Source organism: Mobula birostris, chromosome 19 (assembly GCF_030028105.1).
Source record: "Mobula birostris isolate sMobBir1 chromosome 19, sMobBir1.hap1, whole genome shotgun sequence".
Taxonomy (NCBI): Eukaryota; Metazoa; Chordata; class Chondrichthyes; order Myliobatiformes; family Myliobatidae; genus Mobula; species Mobula birostris.
In genome coordinates, this window is record NC_092388.1 from 44966026 (window position 1) to 44991915 (window position 25890).

Below are 25890 nucleotides of genomic sequence, written 5' to 3' on the forward strand. Positions count from 1 at the left end.
TTACACTGATCGCTAAGACTGGCCCCACTTTATACATGTTATAACGGTCAGTGTGGGCACAGATATCAGGAACCTCAGCAGTGGCACATCCCAATCCCAAAAACTCATTCATGTACTGAATAAAGGACTTCATTCGCCATGGACTTCCACCTACACATACAAACTGGCAGAAAAGAAGAAATATTTTTTACTTTTTCGATAAAAAAACCATGTGTTGATATTTCGACAATCAAACCAATATCTTACCTTAACATCACCAAACATAGCAGGAAGATCATGAGTTCTAGTGCCTAGGTCAAAATGGTACAAAATATCCTCTTTCATTGTTGATAGATAGGGATTTGATACATAGACACATTGTTCTCTGGAAGAAGAAGATACACTATTGACTGTAATATTTTCAGAATAAATTTTGCATTACAGTACTTAAATCACTGCACCCATATATAACTGAGAAGTTATTAAATGCTTTTGTCATCTTATTTGTAATTCATTCTAAATGCATTTAATTATACTTCAAAAAAAGATTTAAAAGTAAAGCTAATCATGTAACCACAAGAGAAACGTTATCAAACTAGATAGAACCTATGGCCTGACCTATATCGAGAGTGTAATATAGGGTGCAGTTCACAGGACTGTCTCTAGTTTTCTTCATTGTGAGGTGTTGGATAGACTGATGGGACTAAAGGCTGATAAATCCCCAGGGCCTGATGGTCTGCACCCCAGGGTACTTAAGGAGGTGGCTCTAGAAATCGTGGACGCATTGGTAATCAATTTCCAATGTTCCATAGATTCAGGATCAGTTCCTGTGGATTGGAGGGTAGCTAATGTTATCCCACTTTTTAAGAAAGGAGGGAGAGAGAAAGCAGGGAATTATAGACAAGTTAGCCTGATATCAGTGGTGGGGAAGATGCTGGAGTCAATTATAAAAGATGAAATAGCAGCACATTTGGATAGCAGTAACAGGATCAGTCCGAGTCAGCATGGATTTACAAAGGGGAAATCATGCCCGACTAATCTTCTGGAATTTTTTGAGGATGTAACTATGAAAATGGACAAGGGAGAGCCAGTGGATGTAGTGTACCCAAACTTTCAGAAAACCTTTGATAAGGTCCCACATAGGAGATTAGTGGGCAAAATTGGAGCACATGGTATTGGGAGTAGGGTACTGACATGGATAGAAAATTGGTTTGCAGACAGGAAACAAAGAGTACGGATTAACGGGTCCTTTTCAGAATGGCAGGCAGTGACTAGTGGGGTACCGCAAGGCTCGATGCTGGGACCGCAGCTATTTACAATATACATTAATGATTCAGATGAAGGGATTAAAAGTAACATTAGCAAATTTGCAGATGACACAAAACTGGGTGGCAGTGTGAAATGTGAGGAGGATGTTATGAGAATGCAGGGTGATTTGGACAGGTTGGGTGAGTGGGCAGATGCATGGCAAATGCAGTTTAATGTGGATAAATGTGAGATTATCCACTTTGGTGGCAAGAACAGGAAGGCAGATTACTATTTGAATGGTGTCAAGTTAGGAAAAGGGGAAGCACAACGAGATCTGGGTGTCCTTGTTCATCAGTCACTGAAAGTAAGCATGCAGGTACAGCAGGCAGTGAAGAAAGCTAATGGCATGTTGGCCTTCATAACAAGGGGAGTTGAGTATAGGAGCAAAGAGGTCCTTCTGCAGTTGTACAGGGCCCTGGTGAGACCACACCTGGAGTATCGTGTGCAGTTTTGGTCTCCAAATTTGAGGAAGGACATTCTTGCTATTGAGAGAGTGCAGCGTAGCTTTACAAGGTTAGTTCCCGGGATGGTGGGACTGTCATATGTTGAAAGATTGAAGCGACTGGGCTTGTATACATTGGAATTTAGAAGGATGAGAGGGGATCTGATTGAAACATAAGATTATTAAGGGATTGGACACGCTAGAAGCAGGATACATATTTCCGATTTTGGAGGAGCCCAGAACCAGAGGCCACGGTTTAAGAATAAGGGGTAGGGCATTTAGAACGGAGTTAAGGAAAAACTTTTTCACCCAGAGAGTTGTGGATCTGTGGAAGGAGGCCAATTCTCTGGATGCTTTCAAGAAAGAGTTAGATAGAGCTCTTAAAGATAGCGGAGTGAAGGGATATGGGGAGAAGGCAAGAACGGAGTACTGATTGTGGATGATCAGCCATGATCACAGTGAGTGGTGGTGCTGGCTCGAAGGGCCAAATGGCCTACTCCTGCACCTATTCTCTATTGTGTATTGACTTGTTCAAATGCACTCCATCCTCTTCCTCCTGCAGAACCATTGCCCCTTTCTCCAACCACCAAACCCTCTCCTTTATGTTACAGTGTTATATTGTGAAACACCTTGCTCATTCTTAGCCGTACAGACCTGCAAACTGCTTTCATTTGTGTTCTAAATTCTATTTGTTTAATTTTATTAGTTTTTTCTCTCTCTCCCTCTATACAATGTGTGTTTGCTGGTCTTTTTTTTAAACGGGTTCTTGTTTTGTGGTAAGGAAACAAATCTCAAGGTTGCATAACTTTGAACTTTAGGTGTCGCTGGGAGAAATCAAAAGGAAGAAATCACACTGATGCCATACACATACAACAGGAATTCTGCAGATGCTGGAAATTCAAGCAACACACATCAAAGTTGCTGGTGAACGCAGCAGGCCAGGCAGCATCTCTAGGAAGAGGTACAGTCGACGTTTCAGGCCGAGACCCTTCCTAGAGATGCTGCCTGGCCTGCTGCGTTCACCAGCAACTTTGCCATACACATGCTTTGTTTGTAAGTCAACAAGAGTGGGTGGCTTGCTGTAAATTCTGGACCATTTGCTAAATTTTGCTGAAAACAGCATTTCTTCTATATGAGCTGTTGCCACCCCTTTTTCCCTCCTGCAACATGCTTTTTGATTACTTGATGTCAAGGACGTTGCTGCCTTTTGTGTTTCAAATCTGTATCTCTGCTAGTAAATGAAGAATATGTGATTGCCAGTTTAGACTATAGCTCACTGGGCAGTAGCTCAGCCCTGCTCCAAATATCATGAATAAAGAGATGAAAGTATGTTCAACTTCAAAAGTCTAAAGCAACTTGCATACTGTACGTAAATGCCTTTATTTTGATACTGGTTGAGGAATGAGTCTTGGACCCTGCTGTTTGAAAAACATATCATGGCACACTAACATCCTTTTCATTAGGTTTGGCTTTGTGATTTATCTCAAAAAAAAGAGAGCATGCACTTGAATGAATATTTAGTACCTTACTACCTCCAACTTCCTTTCTAATTTGCATGCAATCCTAATTTGGATATATATATGTCATTGTTACATCATCATCACTGGGTCAAAATCAAGGAACTCCCCATCCAATTGCACTAGGAGTATGCTTTACTTGGTACTGACTCATCTTATAGCATGGCAATTAGAGATGAACAATTAATCTTGTCCTTCCATAACACACATATCCAGTGAGTAAATACAGGTATATACACTTTATGCCAATATATCGGCAACCCAAAGATTTTCTGCACTTTTTCAAAATGTAAGGTAATTTCTTTTAATCAAAATATATATAGGTCACGATATCCTACTCTGAAACTCATTGTGTCTCTAAATAGTTATTCTGTTTGAGTTGGTATTACATTGGCATAAAGTGTATATAAGCGCCCATGGAGTGAAATGAACAGCCGATGTTTTGGGTCGATGCTCGTCACCATTTCCAGAGTTTCTCATTGGTTTAGTACTTGGGAGATTTGTTTCTTGTTGGTTCATTGATTACTGAACTGTTCACTACAATATCAAGGTGCCCCCCGCGCCCGTGTGTAAAAATGTTTTCTTTATCTACATCCTGCCTTTTGTCAACAAATGCACAGATAAGGGTTAGCTTGCACACTGGTAAGTTCCAGTTTGTAAACTTCACAGCACTTCTGTTGAACCCTCTCAGTGACTGCATCACAATGCTCGTCCACATAAGTTGTCACTTCCTCTTGGTATACAAGGAATAATTAAGCCATCATCCATCTCAACTACCCTGCCCTTGTCACCGTTTCCATTCTGTTCCCTGGGCACTCCGGAGAGGATTAACACCACACTCACTTCCAAACTGAAGCTTCCAGCACCAGATCCTCTTTATTCTCGAGGCTACCTCAAAAATAATACCAGTTTCCCCATAGACAATCCCATCTTCCAATGAAATCTTCCTTTTCTCACCTCTCTATTCTACTACTGCAGTACCCTCCTTGCTTTTAATAAATTCAAAACATCACTAGTTAATCCCACATTGAGTCTTGTCCTCACACACTAATGCTGGGTCTCAGTCTCAGAGTGCCTCAGATTTAATATTTTTAACAATGCCTTTAAAATGCTTCTTGATCTCTCTCTCTCCTTTATAACCTTCCCTAAAACCTACAATCCTCTGAAGATGTGGTCACTCAAACTCTGACATAGATATTTTCCGTGTTTCTCTGATGATAACTGCTACCTAGAAACAACTGTCTGGAATACCCACACTAATCCTGTTAATTTTTTTTTAAAAGAGGCTTTTAGAGATTTTCTCTTTGATATCTTGCTTTTATCTCTCTGAACCCCTGCATCTATGGATTGGCAACTTTTATGATCTGGGCTGTTTGTACAGGTTGAAGGTGTTATATTAAAGCAAGCTTCTTGTGCAGCTAGTTTATGCCGCTGGTAATGCTTATCACATGGATGCTTAAGTATCATTAAAAATAATAATTAAAAGCTGGGATCCTTCAAGTATATTTTCATCATAATTCAATTTGCCTACTGGAGGCATTAATATTTAATAATGAAGCATCATTAGAAATGTGCACTCAAATATTTTATGCAATGATAGCTACAAATAGCTGAGCTGAATTGCTGTAGGGTCCTAGAAAATAACTTAATATAAATGACAGTTAAAGTCTATAAATATTGAGCTTATCTACAGAAAGCAGGTTTTATATAAATTCACTGCAGTGGTGGAAACACTTACCTGAACAGGCAAGAGCTTTTGAACTGAGCAGAGGAATAGCAGTACTACTGTAAGCTGCTGCCGTTACACTTCCAAGTGGCATTCAGCCAGCCCTGAACAACTGCGCATGGTCAGTACCCATTGCGCACCTCCCGACTGAGCTCGGAGCATGCAGCCAGCCACAGAAGAATGAGATATTCAGCAACCTTCTAACGAGAAGTCTTTCCAATAACAAATATGTCATGGCAGTTGCAAAATATAACCCATGAAAATTCTTATATCTGTCTGGTATTAACATTGGTGAAAGCATAGATTTCCAATTTATCAGAGATTAGATTAGGTGCCTTGCCGTTCGGCGTGGGGGATCATGTCTCTCCATCCATCATGGTCCCTGACCCTCCGAATTGTAGTTTTGTTGCCTCCCCTGTTTCTAACCATGATGTTAATCCATCTGTCATTTCCATTCTGTCTGCCTCTGCTTCTTTTTCCTTCCAGCTTTCCAGTTGTAACTCAATGTTCTAATGTCTTTCTTTGCGTAATGTGTCCAAAGAATTTTGATTGCTGTTTTCTGATGTTTTTAAGTAATGTACATTTTTTTTTTCGTTTTCTGTAGAACTTCTTCGTTGGTTATCCTGTCCGTATATGATATGTATAGCATTCTTCTGAGGAACCACATCTCTGCAGCATTGATTCTTTTTCCCATTGCATTTGTGATGGTCCATGACTCGCAGCCGTACATCAATATAGGAAGAATGTAGCAGCTGAGAGTTCTAAGGTGGATGTCAATTGCTATTTTCTTGTTCATTAAGATGTTTCTCATTTCTGTAAATGTTGTACTTGCCATTGCTATTCTTGCTTTTATGTATCAGGAATATGTTAAATATAAATTAAGTACCATTTGTAGAAATCACATCAGAAATTAACTGAATCTAATAGCAGTCATTGTAGTGTTGTCAAGAAGAAAAATATGAAATAGCACTCTATATTTTACGGGTTTCTATAGATGGTTTGTTAATGAGAGCTTTAAAAAGACCAGTTTATGCTCCTGATACGCCAGCAAGGCAGGGAAATATGGATAGGATTTAAATTAATTTGCTCCATCAAGACTTGTTTCCACTTATCACAGCAACCCCAGTCCACAAGAGAGGCAAAGGCAGGTGGGACAATTAAAGCAAAGTCTCCTGGGTGACCAAAGAAGAGATAAGGTAAATTGAAAGCAGTAAAGTGTGAGAAAATACTGAAAATATTTTAAAAATAAAGAAATCCAAAAATCTTCCAGAGGCAAAAGGCAAGTAAGGGGGGTGTGGCTAGGTGGTTAAAGACCCAAAGAGTACTCTGTATCAGTCTTTACTGACTTCTACTTATTCTAATCTGTTAGAGGCGTAGAGTGTGAAAGCCCTTAGTTTGGTCACAACTTGGTGTGTAACACTAGGCATGACACTTCCATAAAGATGTGAAGGCTTAGGGAGGGTGCCAAATAAAATTTCTTGAGAAAGGTTCTTGGGATTATGGACTTTACTTGCATGGGCACAGTGGAGAAGCTGCGGTAATTTTGGAAGTGGTGTGAACATTTATTATTTACTGATTTATTGAGATATAGTGTGGAGTAAGCTCTTCCGGCCCTTCGAGCCGCACTGACCAGTAACCCCAAATTTAACCCTAACCTAACCACTGGAGAATTTAAATGACCAACCGGTATGTCTTTGGACTGTGGGAAGAAACCCACACAGTCTGGGGGAGAACATACAAACTCCTTATAGGTAGTGGCAGAAACTGAACTCGGGTCGTTTGTACTGTAAAGCGGTGTGCTAACCACTAGTTAAAATCATGAAGGGTCTATACAGCAGGAAACTGCTCAACCGCTGTAAGTGATGAGGACCAAGTGATATACAGGGAAGATGACTGGCAAACACGTGAGGAAAAGCTTTTCTTCTTTGCACATCAAACAGTCGGGATCTCTAATGCACTGTGAAGAGAAGGTGGTGAATGCAGACTTAATCAAGAGGGAACCAGATAAAGACTTGAAAGGGGAAAATAACTGCAGGACCTTGAGAATGGAGGGGAGATTAGGATTAGTTAGAATGCCTTTGCATGGAGCCAGCACATTCTTGATGGGCCTCCGCCTGTGCTATAATCTGTCTGCAACTGTTTTCAATCTGACAGCAAGTCTAGTTCACAGGTCAGCTACCTGCTGGTCTGGTAAACATGTCAGCTCTGATGGAAGGAAAATCTATCACAGGGCATAGTAGAGAATTTATTGATAAACTAGCCTGTATATTAAAGTATAAAACTTGGAGGCATACAGATTCCTCAAAATAAAATTGCAGAAATTACTCCTTCTTCTGCAAGCCAGTTACTTGTCACACAACCCTCTCCTCTGCTCCACACAATCCATCAGTTTAATTACAAATTTATAGATTGGAATAGAATTTCTGATTTTCTGATTTTCAATTCTCTATCTAGTCTGGTTAAAACTATCTAAATAATATTTTTATTGATTTGTGTAACAAAATAATATCAAAAATGACCAAGTCATGTAAAAGTGATACCATTCAAGCTGCCTGGGTTAGCATGAAGCAATTCTAGAGACAAAATGATTTGCTCCTGTACACCATTAATCCGTAAGTAATTCTTCAAGGTTTACCTACAATCAACCTGGCCTGCTGTTCATCAGGTATTATTCTGAAATTACTATATTAATTAGTACCAAGCAATCTTATATAAACTTACCAATTCCTATGGTTATCTGACTATACTTCTTCCTACACTACGTCCTGTAAAAATGCTGTTCCCTTTTCTCTGTTCCTTCACCTCTGCTGCACCTGTTCCCAGGATGAGGCTTTCCTTTCCAAGACATCAGAAATATCCTCCTTCAAAGAAAGGGGTTTCCCTTCCTTCACCATTGATGCTGCCCTCACCCGCATCTCCTCCATTTCCCGGACATCTGAGCACATCCCATTTTCCCATTGCCTTAACAGTGATAGAGTTCCTCTTGTCCTTACCTACAACACGAGCCTCCACATCCAATGCATCCTCCTCCACAACTTCCATCATCTTCAAAGGGATCCGACTACTAAACACACCCTTCCTCCCCCCTCACCCCGCCGCTTTCTGCAGGGATCACTCCCTCCATGAATCCCTTGTCCATTCGCCCCTCCCAATACTCATCCCTGCAAGCAGCCCAAGTGCTACAGCTGCCTGTCCCCCTCCTCCCTCACCTCCACTCAGGGCCCTAAACAGTCCATTCAGGTGAGGCAGCACTTGGCACCTGCGAATCTGCTGGGGTCGTCTATTGTGTCAGGTGTTCCTGATGCAGTCTCCTCTACATTGGTGAGACCAGCTGTGAATTGGGGGGTGGACACACAGCGTCCAGCATCTCTGCTCCATCTGCCAAAAGCAGAATTTCCGAGTGGCCAAACATTTTAATTTCCATTCGTGTTTCAGCATGTCGGTCCACGGCCTCCTCTTGTGCTAAGATGAGGCCACCCTCAAGGTGGAGCAGCAACACCTTATATTCCGTCCGGGGACCCCCCAACCTGATGGCATGAGAACCCCTTTCTCCTTCCAGTAAAAATCATTCCCATCCCCACCATCTCTTCTTCTATTCCCCATTCTGGCCTTTTACCTCTTCTCACCTGCCTATCCCCTCTCCATGGTGACCCTCCTTCCCTTTCTCCTGTGGTCCATTCCCCTCTCCTATCAGATTCCTTCTTCTCCAGCCCTTTACCTTTCTCACCCACCTGGCTTCTCTTGTCACCTTCCAGCTATCCTCCTTCCCCTCCTCCACCTTTTTATTCTGGCATCTTCCCCCTTTCCTTCTCAGTCCTGATGAAGGGTCCTGGCCCAAAAGGTCAACTGTTTACTCATCTCTACAGATGCTACCCGACCTGCTGAGTTCCTCCAGCATTTTGTACGTGGTGCTTAGTACGAGTAATGCTTTCCTTGACTATTTTCATCAACAGCATTCCATGTTATAAACATGTGTTTAATTTTAACACTGCATTAATATGTTTAATAATTGCAAGCGTGGTCTGATTTTGGTCTTTCCTTCTCTAGAAGGTGCAATGAACTTATTGGCCATTTAATTTACCAAACTCATGCTCACTTAATTTCATGGCTGACATTTTTTAAACAAATTGATTAAAATCCTCAAACTGGCAGATGTAGAATGTGAACTAATTTTATCAGGATATATTGATCTGGATCTCTGAATAACCAGCCTAGTAAACAAGCTATTCTATCAGCCTGTTCATGAGTCTGCATTTTGTACTGGGATTGGCTTATAAATGCTTCCCACATCCAGTCACATACAAACAGCATCTGCTGGTCTCAGCAATACATTTTTCTACAAAGATTTGCTTCCACTGTACTGTCATTGTGTAGTTGCACACAAAGGTTAGTCAACTAAGTCAATTTACAATAAGCCAAAGCAAAATCTCTGCCTAATTTAGCTATTTTAAACTGACAGGATGAGTCCCGAAGCTGGGCTTCAATGAGTTAATCTCTTTAGTTTGGACATCTATCAAGACAGAAGCGTGGCAGGATATAACAACTGAAATTCACGATCACAATGCGGAATCTACTAGTAGCTACAGGTGAATGAAGCAGTAAATGTGTTGACACAGAAAATGATATTGCAGAGGTAGGCAGGAATTACATTGTCAAGCAGCAGAGTCCTCTTCGTGTAATTAGTTGCATAACACTCAGTTCTGTGCTGAACCAACACAGTAATCCGTCAGTTCTCCAAACAAGCCACACCCTAACGTCATTGTTAGGTCAACAGTAGAAAATGAAATTGGACTGGAATCATTTACATTGGCAATATTGATGAAATGGCTGTGTGCCCCTATCAGTTATACATACAAGTCCAAACAGGTCCTTCAGCTTATTGAGACTACACTGACGATTAAGTAACATTAGTCCTACCCTTAACAATTTTGAGACCGCAAACCCACCATCCACTGCTGACCCAATGGATACTGTGATGCACTCTACCTCTACTACATGGGGAACTTACTGTGGCCAGTCCACCCACCACTCATTCAAGTACTCAACCACAACCTGTGTATGTGTGCATCAGCACAGAAATCCCCGTTTCACTAGGTTATGGGAATCCACCAGCAATTTTGCTGATCATAGAGTATCTCTCTCAAAATCTGTCCCATTATTTTGCTAAGGATGTGAGAAATTCTCGGTTCAAGCTACCAGCCATTAATATGCTTTACTGCAACCCAGTTTGAGTGAATGAAAAATAGCAAAGAATATGGCATTTCTTACATAGGGGTTGTCTCCTTTTCATGTGCATCCTTTTTGCCACACGCCATTGCATACACTGAAATAAAAATGTTAGCCATTTAATGACAGAATAACAAGTAAATGTAAACATATAATACATTTAATAGTTGAACGTTTATGCTACCTGTGGGCTCTCCAGGACAGTTGCACAATATTTGTCCCTGGTCATAATTTGAGGCAAAACTATTGAAAATAGATAACACAACTTCATGCTTAACTTTTCTATGCCTCCATCCACATGTACATACTTGCAGTGGTTGTATACACTTAAAACTTTTAGGGTCTTTTGTGGTTTCCTGTGTTCTTGCTGTTAACCAAACTTCCAATTTTCACACTATCACCTAGAGGTTTTGGTCCATATGTCTAAACCCAAATGACTGAGATGGATGTGAAGGAAAAACCCAAATGACTGAGATGGATGTGAAGGCGAATGGACAAGCAATAAGTACCAGCTATCATTTCCAACCCTTTAGCCTCTGCAATACATACAGTATTTGCCAATACTCATCAACAACTTCCCACGTATACAATCCCGGCCACTCACTCAATTAGGCACGGCAATAAATACCTTGTACTGAAGCCCAGATTCATTGCCACATATAAAAAATAATAAAGTTGCAAAACATTTAAAGTAATGGCAATGGGGATGATCTTCATATTGACAATGCACTGTTATCAACAAAAAACATAAATAATACAATCTGTTCCATAATGTTTTAAAAGACATCATATTCTATCAGACTTAGTTCAATCCCCTTGAAATGAAACTACCAGAAAACAAACTCTTCCCCTGGCATGTTTTAGAATGTCTCATTCACACTTCTGTTCAAAACAAAATGACTGACAATTTGTCATCCAATTGTGAAACATAGCCAGCTTAAGCAAGTCTGGTCTTTTCATAGGCCTGAATCAAATGAGCTACATTACTTATGTCACCATCTAGTTAGCAAAAGGGAAAATTGCTTTACTCATCTTACTTGTTCTGACAAGCCATCTGCTCAAGTATTTACCATTATTCCACTCTACTGCTGTCACAATCACCATTATTGCTGCTGCCATTACCAGTGTCATCGTTTAGAACCGTCGGTATTCTTACCACCATTATCTCCATCAAGAACAGTGCCCCAACATCTACTGTTAAAACACTATCACTACACATTCAGGGAAGAATGGCAACTAATTTGAGAATGCGCTCTAATGCTACAAAAATACTGCAAACTCTTAACAGTATCCATGTGAAGAGAACAAAAAGAGACCACTATTTTAACTTCCCACCTTTAGTAGGAATTCAGCTGAGGATGGTTAAAATAATAGGCTTTAAGTTAACCCTACCAATTCTACATTCTCAGACATCCCACCTCTCCCGGAAGTTCCGGGAGTCTCCCGCATATCAATAGTGGCTCCCTGATGCCCGGAAATTATATACAATATCCCGGAAATAGATCTTTTTGAGAGGGAGAGCGAGCATCCTGATTGGTCTCTCTTCGTGCTAAGAGTGGTCCCCACCACCGGGCCTCGAGGAAACGATATGATTTGGCGATATGAAACAATATGAGTCAGCTGCACCTTTCCTCATTCCCTGTCACACCCACTGTTGAATTTTAACGCACACGAGGTCATCAGTGACCCAAGACGTGCAAAGGAATGGGTCTGTGACCCAATTGTGAATGTCCCCGGTGAATCATCCATGTCAGCGCGGGAAAAAATCAACTCCTCCAGCTTGCAAATGTTGGAGGGCTGAAAAGTATGTTTGACATAACATCTCTGCTGGCATTCTAGATCAAAGTCAAGGCTAAAAATCTTGAGATAGCCATGAAAGCACTGAAAACGTTGCTTCCATTTCCAACATATCTCTGAGAAGCGGGGTTTTCTTCAATGAATGCAACGAAAACTTAACTGCAGAATAGACTGGACATAAGGAACCCCCTTCGAGTATCGTTGTCTCCCATCACTCCTCGATAGGACTATGTTGTTGCAGGAAAACAAGCCCAGGGCTCCCACTGATTCAGCGATATTGGTGTGTTGCAATGATTTTATATGTTCATACGAGGAAAATATGCGCTGTGTGTTTAATATCCAAATGTTACTTAAAATGTTATGATGCTATTGACTTAAAAGTGACTTATAATTCAGTGGTCCCCATCCTCCCGGCCGCAAAGAATACAGTGGTGGCCAGAACGCACCCAGCACATCTTTAAGAAAAAAGCTGAAATAAACAACCTAATTGATTACGTGCCGGGCGGCACCTAATCAATTAGGTTGTTTATTTCAGCTTTTTTCTTAAAGATGTGCTGGGTACGTTCTGGCTACCACTATACCACTGCATTCTTCGCGGCCAGAGGTTTGGGGCCACTGTTATAATTGACTTATCACTACATTCATGCGAGGAAAATATGCGTTGTGTGTTTAATATTAAATTCATTAGATAAACCCCTTTAGAAATGAAATTGAGTGTATTAGCCACTTACAAGTGACTTATAGTTGACTTATCACCTATATTCCGGTCACGTTTAACACCGCACCCCCCACCCCGGGTCGGCCAGTCTGCAAGAATATTGTCAATATTAAACCGGTCTGTGGTGCAAAAAAGGTTGGGGGCCCCTAATTTAAACTAGCTGGCTAGCTGCCAAGGAGCTACGCTATTGATGTCCTACGTGATGAGGCCAAACTCCCTGTAGACTTGCTTAAAGTTGTAATTGAATAAACATGATAATGTAAGTATTCTTCTAGGGTGCATCACAACCTGGTATAGAAGTTGTCCTGTCCAAGACCAGAAGAAGCTGCAGAAGATTGTGAACACAGCCCAGCACATCACACAAAACAATCTTCCGTCCTTGGACTCACTTTACACCGCACGCTGTCGGAGCAGTGCTGCCAGGGTAATCAAGGACACGATCCACCCAGCCAATACACTTTTCATCACTCCTCCCTCCAGGAGAAGGCTCAGGAGCTTGAAGACTCGTATGACCAGACTTGGGAACAGCTTCTTTCCAACTGTAATAAGACTGCTGAACAGATCCTGACCTAGATCTGGGCCGTACCCTCCAAATATCCGGACCTGCCTCTCGGTTTTTTGCACTACCTTATTTTCCCTTTTTTATTTTCTATTTATGACTTATAATTTAAATTTTTTCTATTTACTATTGATTTGTACTCCGGTAGCGCAAAGCGCAGAATCAAATATCGCTGTGATGATTGTACGCTCTAGTAGCAATTGTTTGGCGACAATAAAGTAATGTCAAGTATCAGTCATAAAGGAGTTCAGCTCAATGATGTCACGTGGCCACTCACTTCAATGCTGGAATAAAGTTGATGAAGGTGCTCTACTGGTTCTGCCACAAATTGTGACCGACCCTAACTTTTGAGGAAGAAAAAGATAAGGATTGCAACTTCACTAGATTTAGAGTTTCCAGTGAAAGGATGTATCACACAACAACAGCGTCAAGAGGGTCTTCAAGACAATTCTGAAGATGCTCCACTCGGTAGGGTTGATTCTGGTCAGCAGGGGATCCCCGAACGTCATCAAGCTGCTGCTTATAAAATTCAAGCAACACAAAAGAAAATTATTGCCACTTGGAATGTAAGAACCCTATATCAAGCAGGAAGATTGGACAATATGATAAATGAAATGGAAAGACTAAAGATTAACATCTTGGGAATTAGCGAAGTTTGCTGGATAGGTGCTGGAACATGTCAGAATCGAAATAAAACACTAGTTTATTCTTGTGGAACATCCCACACTAATGGAGTAGGAATTCTTATGGATGAAAACATGACAAAAAGTGTTTTAGGGCATTGGGCAATATCAGAAAGAGTGTTCCTTGTTAGATTCAGAGGACAACCATTCGATTTAGCAATTGTACAGGTATATGCACCAACAACAGATGGAACAAATGAGGATATACAAACCCCATTTCCAGAAAAGTTGGGATATTTTCCAAAATGCAATAAAAACAAAAATCTGTGATATGTTAATTCACGTGAACCTTTATTTAACTGACAAAAGTACAAAGAAAAGATTTTCAATAGTTTTACTGACCAACTTAATTGTATTTTGTAAACATACAAAAATTTAGAATTTGATGGCTGCAACACACTCAACAAAAGTTGGGACAGAGTTAAAATAAGATTGAAAAGAGCACAGAATATTCAAGTAACACCGGTTTGGAAGACTCCACATTAAGCAGGCTAATTGGTAGCAGGTGAGGTATCATGACTGGGTATAAAAGTAGCGTCCATCAAAGGCTCAGTCTTTGCAAGCAAAGTTCGTGAGAAAATTGTTAGTCAGTTCAAAAGGAACATTTCTCAATGCAAGATTGCAGAGAATTTAGGTCTTTCAACATCTACAGTACATAATATTGTGAAACGATTCAGAGAATTCAGAGACATCTCAGTGCGTAAAGGGCAAGGTCGGAAACCACTGTTGAATGCGCATGATCTTCGAGCCCTCAGGCAGCACTGCCTAAGAAACCGTCATGCTACTGTGACAATTATAGCCACCTGGGCTCGGGAGTACTTCGGAAAACCATTGTCACTCAACACAGTCCGTCGCTGCATCCAGAAATGCAACTTGAGACTGTATTACGCAAAGAGGAAGCCATACATCAACTCTATGCAGAAACGCCAGCGAGTTCTCTGGCCCGAGCTCATCTCAGATGGACCGAAAGACCGTGGAACCGTGTGCTGTGGTCAGATGAGTCCACATTTCAGATAGTTTTTGGAAAAAACGGGCGTCGAGTTCTCTGTGCCAAAGATGAAAACGACCATCCAGATTGTTATCAGCGAAAGGTGCAAAAGCCAGCATCTGTGATGGTATGGGGGTGCATCAGTGCCCATGGCATGGGTGAGTCGCATGTATGTGAAGGTACCATTGACTCTGAGGCGTATATTAGGATTTTAGAGAGACATATGTTGCCATCAAGGCGACGTCTCTTCCCGGGACGTCCATGCTTATTTCAGCAGGACAATGCCAGACCACATTCTGCATGGGCTACAACAGCGTGGCTTTGTAGACACAGAGTGCGTGTGCTTGACTGGCCTGCTGCCAGTCCAGATCTATCTCCTATTGAAAATGTATGGCGCATCATGAAGAGGAGAATCAGACAACGGAGACCACGGACTGTTGAGCAGCTGAAGTCTTATATCAAGCAAGAATGGACAAAATTTCCAATTGCAAATCTACTACAATTAGTATCCTCAGTTCCAAAATGATTAAAAAGTGTTATTAAAAGGAAAGGTGATGTAACACAATGGTAAACATGCCTCTGTCCCAACTTTTGTTGAGTGGATTGCAGCCATCAAATTCTAAATTTGTGTATGTTTACAAAATACAATTAAGTTGGTCAGTAAAACTATTGAAAATCTTTTCTTTGTACTTTTGTCAGTTAAATAAAGGTTCACGTGAATTAACATATCACAGATTTTTGTTTTTAATTGCATTTTGGAAAATATCTCAACTTTTCTGGAAATGGGGTTTGTAGATAAATTCTATGAAGAGCTTGAACAAGCAAAGAATGGATGCAAATCTCAAGATATTGGTATTGTTATGGGAGATCTAAATGCTAAGGTAGGACAAGGTGCTGATGGAAATACCATAGGAAAATTTGGACTAGGGGAAAGAAATGAAAGAGGCGAGAAATGGGTAGAATGGTGCAAGATGAATAATCAGGTCATTATGAATACCTACTTTAAAAACCACCCAAGATGCTTGTGGACCTGGAAAAGTCCAGGTGATAACACTAGAAATTAAATTGACTTTATTAGTATAAACCAAAGATTTAGAAACTCAGTGACTCAATGCAAAACATATCCAGGTGCAGATTGTAATAGTGACCATAACCCAGTAGTATGTCATGTAAAAGTAAAACTTAAAAAATTAAAGAAGCAAAAACCTGAACAATCCCTTAACTACTTGCAATTAATTAAAGAAGAAAACTTAAGACAAAAATTTACAATTGAAGTAAGGAATAGATTTCAAAGTCTAGAAATAGAATCTATTGAAGATGATAGCAATCATGTAGAAATGAAATTTAACTCTCTAAAGGATGCCTTGGTGGAATCAGCAAAGTCAGTGATTCCTAAACAAAGAAAAAAGCACAAAGAATAAATGGATGACAGATGAAATCAAAAATCTAATGGAAGAAAGGAGACAGAAGAAAGCAAATCCTATAGAATATAAGTCCTTAGATAAAAAAGTTAAAAGCTTATGTCAAAAAGCCAAAGAAGAATGGTTAAACCAGGAATGTGAGCAATTGGAAAGAATCCCTATTACTGATCCAAAAAGGTGACATCAACAAATCAAGAATATCACTGGTAAAAAGCTCCTCTGTTCTTCAGGTGGATGCTTGAAAGCAAAGGATGGCACCATTATTATGGAAAAAGATGAGATTATGAACAGATCTACTGAGTATGTTCAGGGATTGTTTGAAGACGATCAAGGTGAAAAACCAGAAATTAAGAAAAACATTGAAGGTCCAAGTATTTTAAAATCTGAAGTTCGTAATGCAATAAATAAGATGAAGAAAGGAAAGGCAGCAGGTCCTGATGAATTAGTAATAGAACAAATTATCACCCTTGAAGACTTTGGAATTGAAAAACTTACTGATTTAATCAATGACATTTATGAGATGGAATAATACCAGAAGAGATGAAAAAAAAACTTATGACTCTTCCTAAGAAACCTGGAGCAATAGAATGTGAATTACATAGGACCATAAGTTTAATGAGTCATATCACCAAGACACTTCTAAGAATTTTGATGACAAGAGCTAAAAGTAAGATACAAGCTGAAATAGGTAAAGAACAATGTGGTTTTGTGAAAGACGAAGGTACAAGAAACGCAATATTGCTGTTAAGGATACTATCAGAATGAGCTATTCAGGAATCCGAAGACAAACTTTGCCATCTTCCTCAGGGATGATGCCTGGCCACAGAAAACCTACAGCACAATACAGGTCCTTCGATCCACAAAGCTGCGCCAAATATGTCCTTACCTGAGAAATTACCTAGGGATACCCATAGCCCTCTATTTTTCTGAGCTCCATATACCTGTCCAGGAGTCTCTTAAGAGACCTTAACGTATCCAGCTCCACCACCATCGCTGGCACCACGCACTCACCACTCTCTGCGTAAAAGACTTACCCCTGAGATCTCCTCTGTACCTACTTCCAAGCACCTTAAAACTGTGTCCTCTCATGCTAGCCATTTCAACCCTGGGAAAAAGCCTCTGACTATCTACATGATCAATGCCTCTCATCATCTTATACACCTCTACCAGGTCACCTCTCATCCTCTGTCGCTCCAAGGAGAAAAGGCCGAATTCACTCAACCTATACTCATAAGGCATGCTCCCCAATCCAGGCAACATCCTTGTAAATCTCCTCTGCACCCTTCCTATGTTTTCCACATCCTTCCTATAGTGAGGTGACCAAAACTGAGCACAGTACTCCAAGTGGGGTCTGACCAGGGTCCTATATAGCTGCAACATTACCTCTCTGCTCCTAAACTCAGTCCCACAATTGATGAAGGCCAATGCACCGTATGCTTTCTTAACTAGATTCAACCTGTGCAGCAGCTTTGAGAGTCCTATGGACTCGGACCCCAAGATCCCTCTGATCCTCCACACTGCCAAGAGTCTTACCATTAATAATATATTCTGTCATCATACTTGCCCTACCAAAATGAATCACCTCACACTTATCTGGGTTGAACTCCATCTGCCACTTCTCAGCCCAGTTTTGCATCCTATCAATGTCCCGTTGTAAACTCTGACAGCCCTCCACACTATCCACAACACCCTCAACCTTTGTGCCATCAGCAAACTTACTAACCCATCCCTCCACTTCCTCATCTAGGTTACTTATAAAAATCGCGAAGAGTAAGGGTCCCAGAACAGATCCCTGAGGCATACCACTGGTGACCGACCTCCATGCAGAATATGACCCATCTACAACCACTCTTTGTCTTCTGTGGTCTAGCCAGTTCTGGATCTACAAAGCAATTTTCCCTTGGATTCCATGCCTCCTTACTTTCTCAATAAGCCTTGCTTGGGGTATGTGGCAAATGCCTTGCTGAAATCCATATACACTACATCTACTGCTCTACCATCATCAATTTGTTTAGTCACATTCTCAAAAAATTCAATCAGGCTTGTAAGGCATGACTTGCCTTTGACAAAGCCATGCTGACTACTCCTAATATTATGCTTCTCCAAATGTTCATAAATCCTGCCTCTCTGGATCTTCTCCATCAACTTACCAACCATGTCTAGTCTGGTGGTATTTATACCCCTGAGAGGCGTTTATTTGACATATACACTGAGAAAGCACTAGATCCTTTTTCAACATTTTAAACATAACGAAATTTTAATTTATTGTGAGAAAGAAAGAGAGAAAATAGCTTATCCATAGAAATGAAACGGCGACTCCTTTGCATCTTCGGAAACAGCGCTACTTCTATCTTTAATATCTCTGTCTTTCCCTTTCACGGTCCTTTTGAAGACCCTGACCTGGAGTTAGACGCTGACTTCGGTTCTTTGCGGGAATGGGACCTGCTGTCGGGTCTCATGACTGGCCGTTATTCGATATGCCAAGAACGCAGCCTAGAAGACTAGCGCACCTTCAGGGTTTCGGGATTTTGTGGCTCTGGAGGCGGGCGGACTGCAGGAAATTGGTGTGTCATGGGAGACGGAAGATCGAAAGCAGCAAGCTGGTTGCTGGTTGTGTGCCCAGAGACCCGAGTTCTTTGGGCACAGAGCTCGAAAAAAGTGCTGCAACAGACTTTTAACATCATAAATCAGCGAGTTGTTTTGTTATATCATCCCTCTTGCTGTGAAACAGGGTCACCTCTTTTTTCCTTAGGGAAAGAGAGAGAGAGAGAGCCTGCGGTATGTCGAATTACCAGGTGAACGAGTAGCCTTTGGGATACTGCAAATCTGTGTTGCTTTGCTGCACGCTTGAGTGCTCAGTGGGGGATGCCGATGCTTTTTTGCTGGTGGGGGGGTCATTGTTTTGCTGCTGTTTACATGTGGGAGGGGGGAACTGGGGAGGTGCTTTGGGGTTCTAACATTTAACTGTCATTCATTCTTTGGGCACTCCTCTGTTTTTGTGGATGTTTGTGAAGAAAAATAATTTCAGGATGTATATTGTATACATTTCTCTGACATTAAATGTACCTTTGGAACCTTGATTATGAAAATGGAAGTTATACATTGTGAAGCAATATTGTAGTAACAATAATTTCATAGTTAAAAAGAGGAAGTGTAGTGTATTGGAGAGTAAGGAAAACAGAGAGAGGGAGGGGTTAGAGCCTGGCAAATGGAGAGGAAGAAGAAACAACAAAAAAAACAGATTAAGCATTTTCCAAACTTTTAATCTAAGATGCAGAGTCCATACTCTGAATTTGGGCGAGGTTTGATTGCTGTGCACTGCCCCACTACCTCATACTTGTCATTTGTTTTGGTTTCATTTTTCCCATAACTCTAACGTTCTCCCTTCTGTCCCAGCCATCAACTAACTACAACACCTCCCCACCACCATCATCTCCCTGTCACTTGCCACCACTGTCTCCCAACTCTTGATCCTACCCAGAATCTCCCTTCACAGTCCAACTATCCGTTCCATCCCCCTGCCATCTTCACCCACGCACCCACTCCCCCAATCGCTTTCTGGCGCCCACCCAATTCTCCGCTCACATTCTCCCATCACGATACCCTCATTCTTCCCGCCCCCACCCACCCATCACACTTCCCTCATTACACTCCAACTCCTCACTCATACTGCCCTCACCTCACCCACATTCCCATCACTCTGTCCCCACTCCACCCCAATCATGCTCCTGCCCGCTCTCACCCCTCTACCTGACCCCTCTACAGCTATCTGCTTCTCCACTCCCATCTGCCCATTTCACCCCCCACCTTCAACACACTGCCTAGCCTCTCTCCCCGTCTCACCTTCCCTCCCTCCACACCAGCACCCACCGTCTAAATCACTGCTCAACGCTCTCAATCCCCTCCATTCACTCTCAACCCTCATCTTCTCCAACCACTTCCCCTGGCAGCTCTCTGTCCATCCTTCACATTCTCCGGCATTTAAGTTGGGAGCCGAACCTGCTACTTGCCTTATTGGACGGCAGGATGCTTGGCTCAAAGATGAGGCTTCTCTCGCGAACAGAGTCAGTATGCGACTGACACAGAACCGGTTAGACAAACAGATGTCGCAATGGTGAGGAGTGTTTCGGTAGTGGCTTTATGACGTTTAGGTGTAGAGTGGATGTCCCAGCGTGTATCCGGGTGACGCCTGTGTGTCAGCGTGGTGAAGTTTAAAAACAAGGCGTTTGCCAGGTACTAACTTCATGAAGCACTCAAGGCAAAGAGCGCCCGGTGCCGAAACAGCAACTTGCGTCGAAAGGAATGTGACCCATAAAGCTTAAAAAGAAGGAAAGTTAACAAAACAAGTTTTTAAAGTAAAATAGGCAGAAATCCCGATGAATCTTATAAACACAATGAACAATATTCACGAAATGTGAGCTAAACAATGCAAAATATATCACAAGTAGTTTGCTTTTACAAAATAACATTAGGAAAAGGAGGATGAGGAAGAGAACATGTGGGCCAATTACAGAGTGTAATCATTATCCTGAGACTGAAATTAAAATTAAGAAAAATATGAATAGATTAAATAACATTATATTAGAATTTAGAAGGGGTTGGAAGGAATATAAAGAACATCCCGAAAAATGCCGAGAATTCTGGACGGTAAGGCACCAGACTTAACAGTAACAATGAAATTAACTACAAAAGAGGAACGATTTCTAAGAAGCGTGTCCCGGGCACTCTCCGCATCAGGAAGACAATACATTGTAAGTCAGTTTACTGAGCGGCGCATGACTAGGCAGCTGGGTGGGTTTTTGAGATGGAAGCGGTTGGATATGGGATAAAGAAAAGGAGGCGGAGATCGCCGGGTGCCGGAACAGGATGAGGGGCCGAGTGGTCACCACTGCGTCCCGCAGAGAACGGCAAGAGTCTCGCCGGAAGTCAGTGCTTCCGTCGGCAGCATGATGTGTTATGAAGGAGCATCGCCACATCTTCCCCATCCCACCTCGGCGCCGAAAAGACCGGTTGTGCACTTACCCCGGGGACGACGCTATACTCGGCACGTCCACAAACAGGCCTCCCGTCCCTACACTTCGGCTGCGCCGTTTCCACAGTGACAGCGGACTGCGAGGCTGGGAGTAGGCGTATGCTTCAGAAACGAGAGGCAGGCATCGATGGGCTAAACGATCGCCCGCCCTGCCCGCTGCTACCCAAGGTCTGCACATCCTGGGACTCGGCGCACGCCGTCGCCCGGCCAGGCAGTAATCGCCGAGAAGAAAACAAAGCGAACTGCTCAGGTCGGAAGACCTTCAGTCAAAACCTGGCCCACTGGCCTAAATGCCCAAAATGATTGGGTATTTAAATACACAGCGCGGTGGGCGTGCAGAACAGGAAACAAAAGTTTCCATTTAGCTTTTAGTATTTGATGGCCGTATATTGTACGTATAAAGAATTATACAACGTTCCCATCACCCAGAACGGACAGTAGGTTGTGTAACTCTTACACTTAACAGCACATTTTCGAAACAAAAATGTGTATAATTATAGTGCAATACTAAATATTCACACCTTCCACGTTTTGGACACATCAGCATCGCCGGCCGGCCGCTTCACGCTGCGATGAAGTTTAAGGAATTTTGCTGTACTTGGTTTTTCTCTCCATTTCCATCTCCCCAGTATATCTTTCACTTTCTTTCCTTCCAATTACTTTCCCTTTTGGATCTTCTGCTCCCGGCTCCTGCCCCTTTCCAAGTTCCTGCCTCCCTTTGTAGTTCTTGCACCCTCCATTTTCATGCCTCCATCTAATTATTTGCCTTTTTCTGGCCTCTTGGTTCTTTCTAACTTCCTGACATTATCCAGTTGCCCCTGAAACCTCAGGTAGGCTTCAAACCTCCTCTCCTCTCCAACTTTCTGCACCTGCAGCCTCTTTCTCCCACTAAACCTGCACTGCTTGCCTCTGGTACTCTCCATCTTCAATCCCCTTTCCAGTCTCTAATCTCCTGCTCTTTCAAACCTGCTTCACTAGTCCTCTGCCTCTGTCCTCCAAATTTCCTGCACTACTTCTACTCACTTGAACTCTGTTTTTTGTCTCCGAACTCATACACCTCTCCAATGATCTCTTTCCAACCTCATTTTCTGAGCCTTTCCAAACCTCTGTACCCCTATAACCCCTGCTCTCTGGCTCCTTGGTCCCTCCTGTCTTCTCTACCTTTGCAACTTCCTGCACCCATCCAAAATGCACCCTTCCTCCTCCATTCCTCCAGTTCCACACCTTTTTTCAACCATCTACTCTTCTCCAGTTTGTTTTCTGACTCTCTCCAGCCTCCTGCCCTGCTCTTTCGTTATAATTGTCACTGTCTTACAAACTCCGCCTTGCTGTCATCTTGCGCTATAATCATTAGGCAAACAGCCTTCTATCCAGCGGTTTGCACAGCTAAGTGATTGGTCTCTGCCCCATTAAAGCATGCTTTGACTTTCGATAGGATATGGAGGAGGTGGGTTGACAATGTATGTGCTCCTTGGGTTTGTGTGCATTAACCACATTCTCACTTCAGTAACTGCCAGCATGGGGAGCCCATCAGGAAAATTCTTCAAACATCTCGTAGACTGGAGACCCATTGCTTCCTGACCAGTCATGCCTCACAGGGTTGGTGGAGGGATCCTTGAAATTCAGGAGGAGTGATTCGGGAGCTTGTGGATGACGTGAAAATTGGTGGTGTTATGGATAGCAAGGACGCATGTCTAAGGCTGCAGCAGGACAGATCAGATAGAAAGTTGGGTAGATTACTGACAGATGGAATGTAATTCCAACAAGTGCCAATGAAACATTTTTAAGAACTCAAATAGGGGAAGGACATGTACTGTAAATGGTAGGGCACTATGGAATGCTAATAACCAGAGGAACCTCTGGGGTTCAAATCCATAGTTCACTAAAAATGGTAGCGGAGTAGTTCGGGTGGTAACGAGGCATATACCATACTTGCCTTCAAAGGTTGAGGCATATAATATGAAGTTTGGAGATAGTGTTGCCTTTCTACAAAACACTGGTTAGACTGCACTGACTGCACACTGGTCTAGTTGCCACACTTTGGGAAAGTCGTTGTGCTGGTGAGAATGTAGAGGTGAATGGCCAGGATGTTGCCTGGATTGGAGGACTTTAGACATGGGGCGAGATTGCATAGGCTAGACTTGTTTTCCCTAGATTGAAAGAGGCTGAGCTGTTACCTGATAAAAGATCATGAGAGGCATACGTGAGTCAAAATCATTTCCCCATGCAGCTCAATCAAAAACACGATAGTGTGAGATAATAGGATTAATGTGAGAGGATATTATTTTGAAGGTAATTTAAGGGGAAGGCTTTTTTTAACACAAAGAGCAGTTGATATCTGGAATTCATTGCCCTTTGAGGTGGTGGAATAAGATACAATGACTGTTTAAGAGACTTAGCAAGCATTTCAATTGGCAAGGCATATAGAGTATGGCCCTAGTGGGGGCAGTTGGGACTAGAGTAAATGTGTATAATGTTTGACATGGATGTGGTGTGCTAAAGGGTCCATTTCTGTCATGACTATGAATCTTTATGCATGGTAGTAATGCTGACATGTTCTACCCTATGAAGGCAAACCTGCCTTATGCATCTTCACCTCCCTAACTACCTGTGCCAGTACTTTTGTTGAACTATGTACCTGAACCCAAGGTTCTTCTAATCACCATTGGTAGCACACTGATCTCAGAAAGCAGGGATGTAAGGAGCCAATTCCATTGTTCAACTATTTTAAATTATTATCTTGAACTAAAGCTACACACCTCTGAAAGAAAACAAACAGATCCAAGCCTTTTGCCTCAAAATCAGCTATGCATGTCACTGACTCTGTGTAGAGCCCCGGCCCCAAGTCCTGTTCCCAAGGAGGGGTCCCGGCTCCATGTTCCATGTTCCTGTTCCCCCTCGACCAAGGCTCTGCGTTCCTGTTCTCCCTCGACCAAGTCTAGGCTTCATGTGCCTTGTCCTGTGCTGGAGTTCCCTCGTCTTGCCCTGAAGCCTCTCGTTCTGTCCTGTAGCCTCACCTAGTCCTGTCTCCCAAGACCCCGTCATGTCTTTGCCTAGCTCCGGAGTCCGAGTCCGAGCCCAAGTCAAGACCTAGGTTCTGGGTCCCTGTCCAGTCTCTGGCTCACAGCCCGAACCCAAGCCTCATCGTGTCCTCGCCTCGAAGTACTCAGGCCACCTCCCGTCCTGTAGCCATGTCATGTCCTCGCCTAGTTCCGGAGTCCCAGCCCAAGCTCAAGTCAAGACCCAGATTCTGGGTCCTTATCCAGTCTCTGGCTCAGAGTCCAAGCCCAGGTTCCTAGTTCCCAGTTCCTAGTCCTGGTCCTGCTTGCCTAGCCGATGTCCTAGCCCAAGTCTGTGTTCTTGTCCCAGTTCCTAGTCTGCATCCAGTCACGTCCCTAACTCTAGTCTCTAGTCCTGTCCTGTTCCTAGTACTTCAGTGTCTGTGTCTTGCATTTGGGTCCACTCCCAGTGCCCCCCTTATGACAGAACAGTCCAGCCAAGCATAGACCCAGTGACACAGACACTGTCGTGTTACTCTTGCCATCCTGGGTTCTCTCCTGTTGAATGCCCCCCCCCACCTGTCCGTGTCATTCATAGTCTGGGGAAGCCTTTTGAGTTGCCAGGAGGCTCCCATATAGGGGGGAGTACTCTCATGGTCCAGTCCGTGAAGTCCACATTCTGGTTCACTGTCGGGTCTGTCGTTCCTTATTCCAGGTTTTCTGGTTTTCCCTTGTTCTGTTGGGTGCTCTAATTGAGGCACCTGATTCACATTTTGGGCTGGCTACATATATAGCTCCTTGGTTCAGCTTCATTTGCTGGACTGTTCCCTTCTCTTCCCATTCCTTCTGAAGCCTTGCCTGTTTTGCCGTCAAGTTCTACTGCTGGAGCAAGACCAGAGCCTTGCTGTGTCTAGATAAGGAATGGTCTTTCATTGTTTGGAACTGTCTCTGTGTCCATGCCTTTGCTAGGTAGGTCCAGCTGTTTGCTGCTACCTTGAGTGGAGATCTGTCTCTCAGTGTTCTGTGTATGAGCCTTGGCCCTATGTCTTGCTGCATAGGAGGAGTCCTGACTCTTTGTTCCATGTTTCTGTTCTCTCTCGACCAAGGCTCTGTGTTCCTGTTCTCCCTTGACCAAGGCTCTGCGTTCCTGTTTTTCCTCGATCAAGCCTAGGCTTTGTGTTCTCATCCTGTCCATGTGCCTCGTCCTGTGCTGGAGTTCCCTCATCTTGCCCAGGGGTTTCTCATTCTGTCCTGTAGCCTCGCCTAGACCACATCATGTCTTCGCCTAGTTCCGGAGTCCGAGCCCGAGTCAAGACCCAGGTTCTGGATCCCTGTCCAGTCGCTGGCTCGGAGTCCGAACCCAAGCTTTGACATGTCCTTGCCTCGAAGAACCCAAGCCTCATCATGTCCTCACCTTGAAGAACCCAAGCCATGTCCAGTCCTGTAGCCATGTCATATCCTCGCCTAGTTCTGGGGTCCGAGCCCGAGTCAAGAC

At 42.8% G+C, this 25890-nt stretch overlaps 1 protein-coding gene across 2 annotated transcripts in view; it reads right to left on the reverse strand.

The window, feature by feature from the left end:
• The window catches only part of upp1 (uridine phosphorylase 1), a 61818-nt gene extending 40173 nt beyond the window's left edge, over positions 1 to 21645 (reverse strand). The window contains exons 1-5 of one of the 2 annotated variants that reach the window (XM_072283524.1): positions 21387 to 21645; positions 20375 to 20681; positions 10241 to 10295; positions 247 to 364; positions 5 to 163 (exon numbers count right to left, since the gene is read on the reverse strand). In XM_072283524.1, the coding sequence (XP_072139625.1) occupies positions 5 to 163; positions 247 to 364; positions 10241 to 10287 (324 nt within the window). In that variant the 5' untranslated portion in view covers positions 10288 to 10295; positions 20375 to 20681; positions 21387 to 21645. The remainder of the gene's footprint in view (positions 1 to 4; positions 164 to 246; positions 365 to 10240; positions 10296 to 20374; positions 20682 to 21386) is intronic. The other variant, XM_072283525.1, reaches the window with a different exon arrangement.
• Positions 21646 to 25890: the final 4245 nt, after the last annotated feature.